General features: G+C 38.2%; 1 protein-coding gene across 1 annotated transcript in view; it reads left to right on the top strand.

Annotated features, from left to right (window-relative positions):
* LOC117117135 (angiopoietin-2-like) overlaps positions 1-2,089 on the top strand; it is an 8,238-nt gene extending 6,149 nt beyond the window's left edge. Inside the window, exons 5-7 of the mRNA XM_033261341.1 lie at positions 9-127; positions 836-1,106; positions 1,845-2,089. Coding sequence (XP_033117232.1) covers positions 9-127; positions 836-1,106; positions 1,845-2,089 — 635 coding nt within the window. The remainder of the gene's footprint in view (positions 1-8; positions 128-835; positions 1,107-1,844) is intronic.
* The last annotated feature ends 776 nt before the right edge of the window (positions 2,090-2,865 follow it).

The raw sequence follows: 2,865 nt of genomic DNA, 5'->3' as shown, positions 1-2,865 counted from the left end.
ACGCGACTGTACTGACGTCAAGCAAGGAATGAGAAGTGAAAGCGGTGTTTATAAAATTATGCCATGCTCATCATGCGACGCGTTTCTTGCTTATTGTGACATGGACACTGATGATAAAGCGTGGACAGTAGGTTTCAAATGCAGTTTGCCCTCTAATTCGAGACCACTTAAAGTAGGCTACTGTACCAACTAACAAACTTTAATCCTTTTACATAAAGTTAACCCAATTGGAGACCGAGACCGCACGACGTTTTCAGGTCCAAAAAGTTGTCACAAATTGGATGGCACACTGTTTGTTATTATTAATTTAAATTTTGCTCAAATCACGTAGGCCTATAGTCATTTTGTAAATACCTATTAGTATCCTAGACCTGATTCTCTTCAAGTGATGACCAAAATCGATGCCCACTCTGATGTTTCTTCATGGGTATTGCGTCTTTAAATTGTTTTATACCAAATACATATTATTTGTCATTTGTATAATTTACTGTTAGGCCTATGACCAGTGGTGGCGCTACGGGGAGAAAGGAAGGCGAAGAATTTTCCCCAGCAAATTCCCTCCCACCCAATAATAGGCCTATCAATAGATTTAGTGAAGTTGATGCAAGGCATTTGCTTATCCGGGGTAGAGTGCTTATCACTATCAATACCAGCAATCGTGTTAATTTTCTCTTATCGCTTATCTTAAATTGTATCTCCGGTTTTTCTATGGAAAAACATAATTCCCCCTACGAATTTACCTTGCCCTTGCACTTTCCCCTCCCCATAATTCAGAAGCTGACGCTGCCACTGCCTGTGGCCTATAATTGAAATAATAAAAATCACAATCTTATAGGTATTTCAGCGTCGACAAGATGGCTCTGTAGATTTCAACAAAAACTGGCAAAATTATGCGTCTGGATTTGGTAAGTTAAGCGGCGAGTTTTGGCTTGGAAACAAGAAAATCCACAAAATTACGTCGTCAGCAAAGTATGAATTTCGGATAGATATGGTAGCTACAGATGACAGCGCTTATCACGTCACCTACGAGTCAATTGAGATTGGAAGTGAAGCTGAAAACTTCAGATTGGACATAGGAGAGTACATTGACGATAGGTCAACTATCGGTAAATACCATATTGTCAACTATTATTTTGATTATATTTGATTTATTTGCAATTTAACAAACATAACAAAACCTTACAAATAAAATAATTCATTTTAAGTAGGTTTATCCACGTTTAGCAGTGAAATGACAGTCAGCGGTGGGTCCAGAATATTTCAAGCGGGGGTGGGGGCACCAAATTATCAGAATAGCTGAGTGGGGAGCACTATTAGCACCGAGCATAACAAAGGTGTCGGAGGTCCTATAGTAATATTTTGTATTTGTATTCTATTTGTCTTATTTCGATACAAAGCGAAATAATTGTATGTAACATAAGTTTTTGGAAAGGATTTGTTTGTTTAGTAAACTTTTTTTATAGTTTGCAAATGAATAGAATAGCTCTGTTCTCGAAACACATACTGTGCATGATCAATAATATTATACATATTCAGTGGCGTATCTAGGGTATGCGGAGGGGGGGGGGGGTACACGCCCCTGAATAAAACCCTCACCTAATCATCGAGCCGAGATGGCGTGACCACAGACCCTATATGTATATAGGGTCTGTGGCGTGAACTTTCCGCTTCACCCATCAGCTCCCGATTTCAAAACTCCTACGCCACTGTACATATTTGAACATGACAGAGAACTATAAGGTTATTTCGTTTAATGGATATGTTTTGAATGAAGATATTAGTTGCATTAGAGCATGAAAAAAAACACATTCTTAACTAATCAATCGCCTTGTTATGTTTTACAGCCGAAGGACTTGACTACAGAACCTATTATAATACCAACAACAATGGCATGAGCTTCTCTACAGTTGACCGAGATAACGATAATGCCGACTGGTCCTGCAGTTTTCAGTATAAGAGTGGCTGGTGGTTCAACGCATGTTACATTTCTAATCTTAATGGTCTATATAAATCGGGAATTGTATGGGACCATTTCGGAAGCCGCTATTATTTACGATTCTCGGAAATGAAAATGCGAAGAGTTGTCTGAGGACAAAAAGCGGCGCATTATTATTAGGCTATGCCTTGCCTTTTGTAATATTTGTATTTATATGCTATTATTTGTATGCTTTTGAATCACAAGTTGTGAGCTGTTGGTAGATTACGCTAGTTTACATAGGCCTATCTATGAATAGAGAAAAAGTATATGGATGTGTTGACCATTTGCCCACAAGGACAGAATAAGGCGGAAGCACAGAAACTTTGATTACGTTAATGATATTTCAATTTTCTCAAAACTTTTTCACTTCGGTTTGTTTGGCGACGACAAAACAAAATCGTTTCACAATCTTAAACTTTAAGTTAATAATGAAAGTTTCCAATAAATTATCTTTAAATATCGCCTAAAACGAATTATATTGTATTCAATCCTGGGGCAGCATGCAGGGGTGGGGTGCAGACAGTGATACGCACACCCCTAAATTTTATTACAAAAATTAATTGTTTTGTTTATATGAATTACCGGTAAGATTGTTAAGGTATGAGAGTGCAATTTCTGGGCACCTAGACTGTGGCGTAACTACCGCAATAGGCCCGTATGCACCCATCGAACACTCCCCCCCCCCCCCCCCCCAACAAAAAAAATTACCAAAGAGACACATTTTCCAGGGTAGAAAATTAAAAAATCACGCCTCCCCCACCCTACTAAATTTGTCAAAAATATTAAAAAAGGAAAAGAAATTTATATTCAAATTTAAGTATGAGAATGCCATCTCCAGTCATATGGACGTGCCATAATCAAAAATGTTCTTATAGCTAGCTCAGCCC

Source organism: Anneissia japonica, unplaced genomic scaffold (genome assembly GCF_011630105.1).
Source record: "Anneissia japonica isolate Jap-2015-1 unplaced genomic scaffold, ASM1163010v1 scaffold287835_len3118868_cov185, whole genome shotgun sequence".
Taxonomy (NCBI): domain Eukaryota; kingdom Metazoa; phylum Echinodermata; class Crinoidea; order Comatulida; family Comatulidae; genus Anneissia; species Anneissia japonica.
This window is presented reverse-complemented; position numbering and strand designations above follow the sequence as displayed.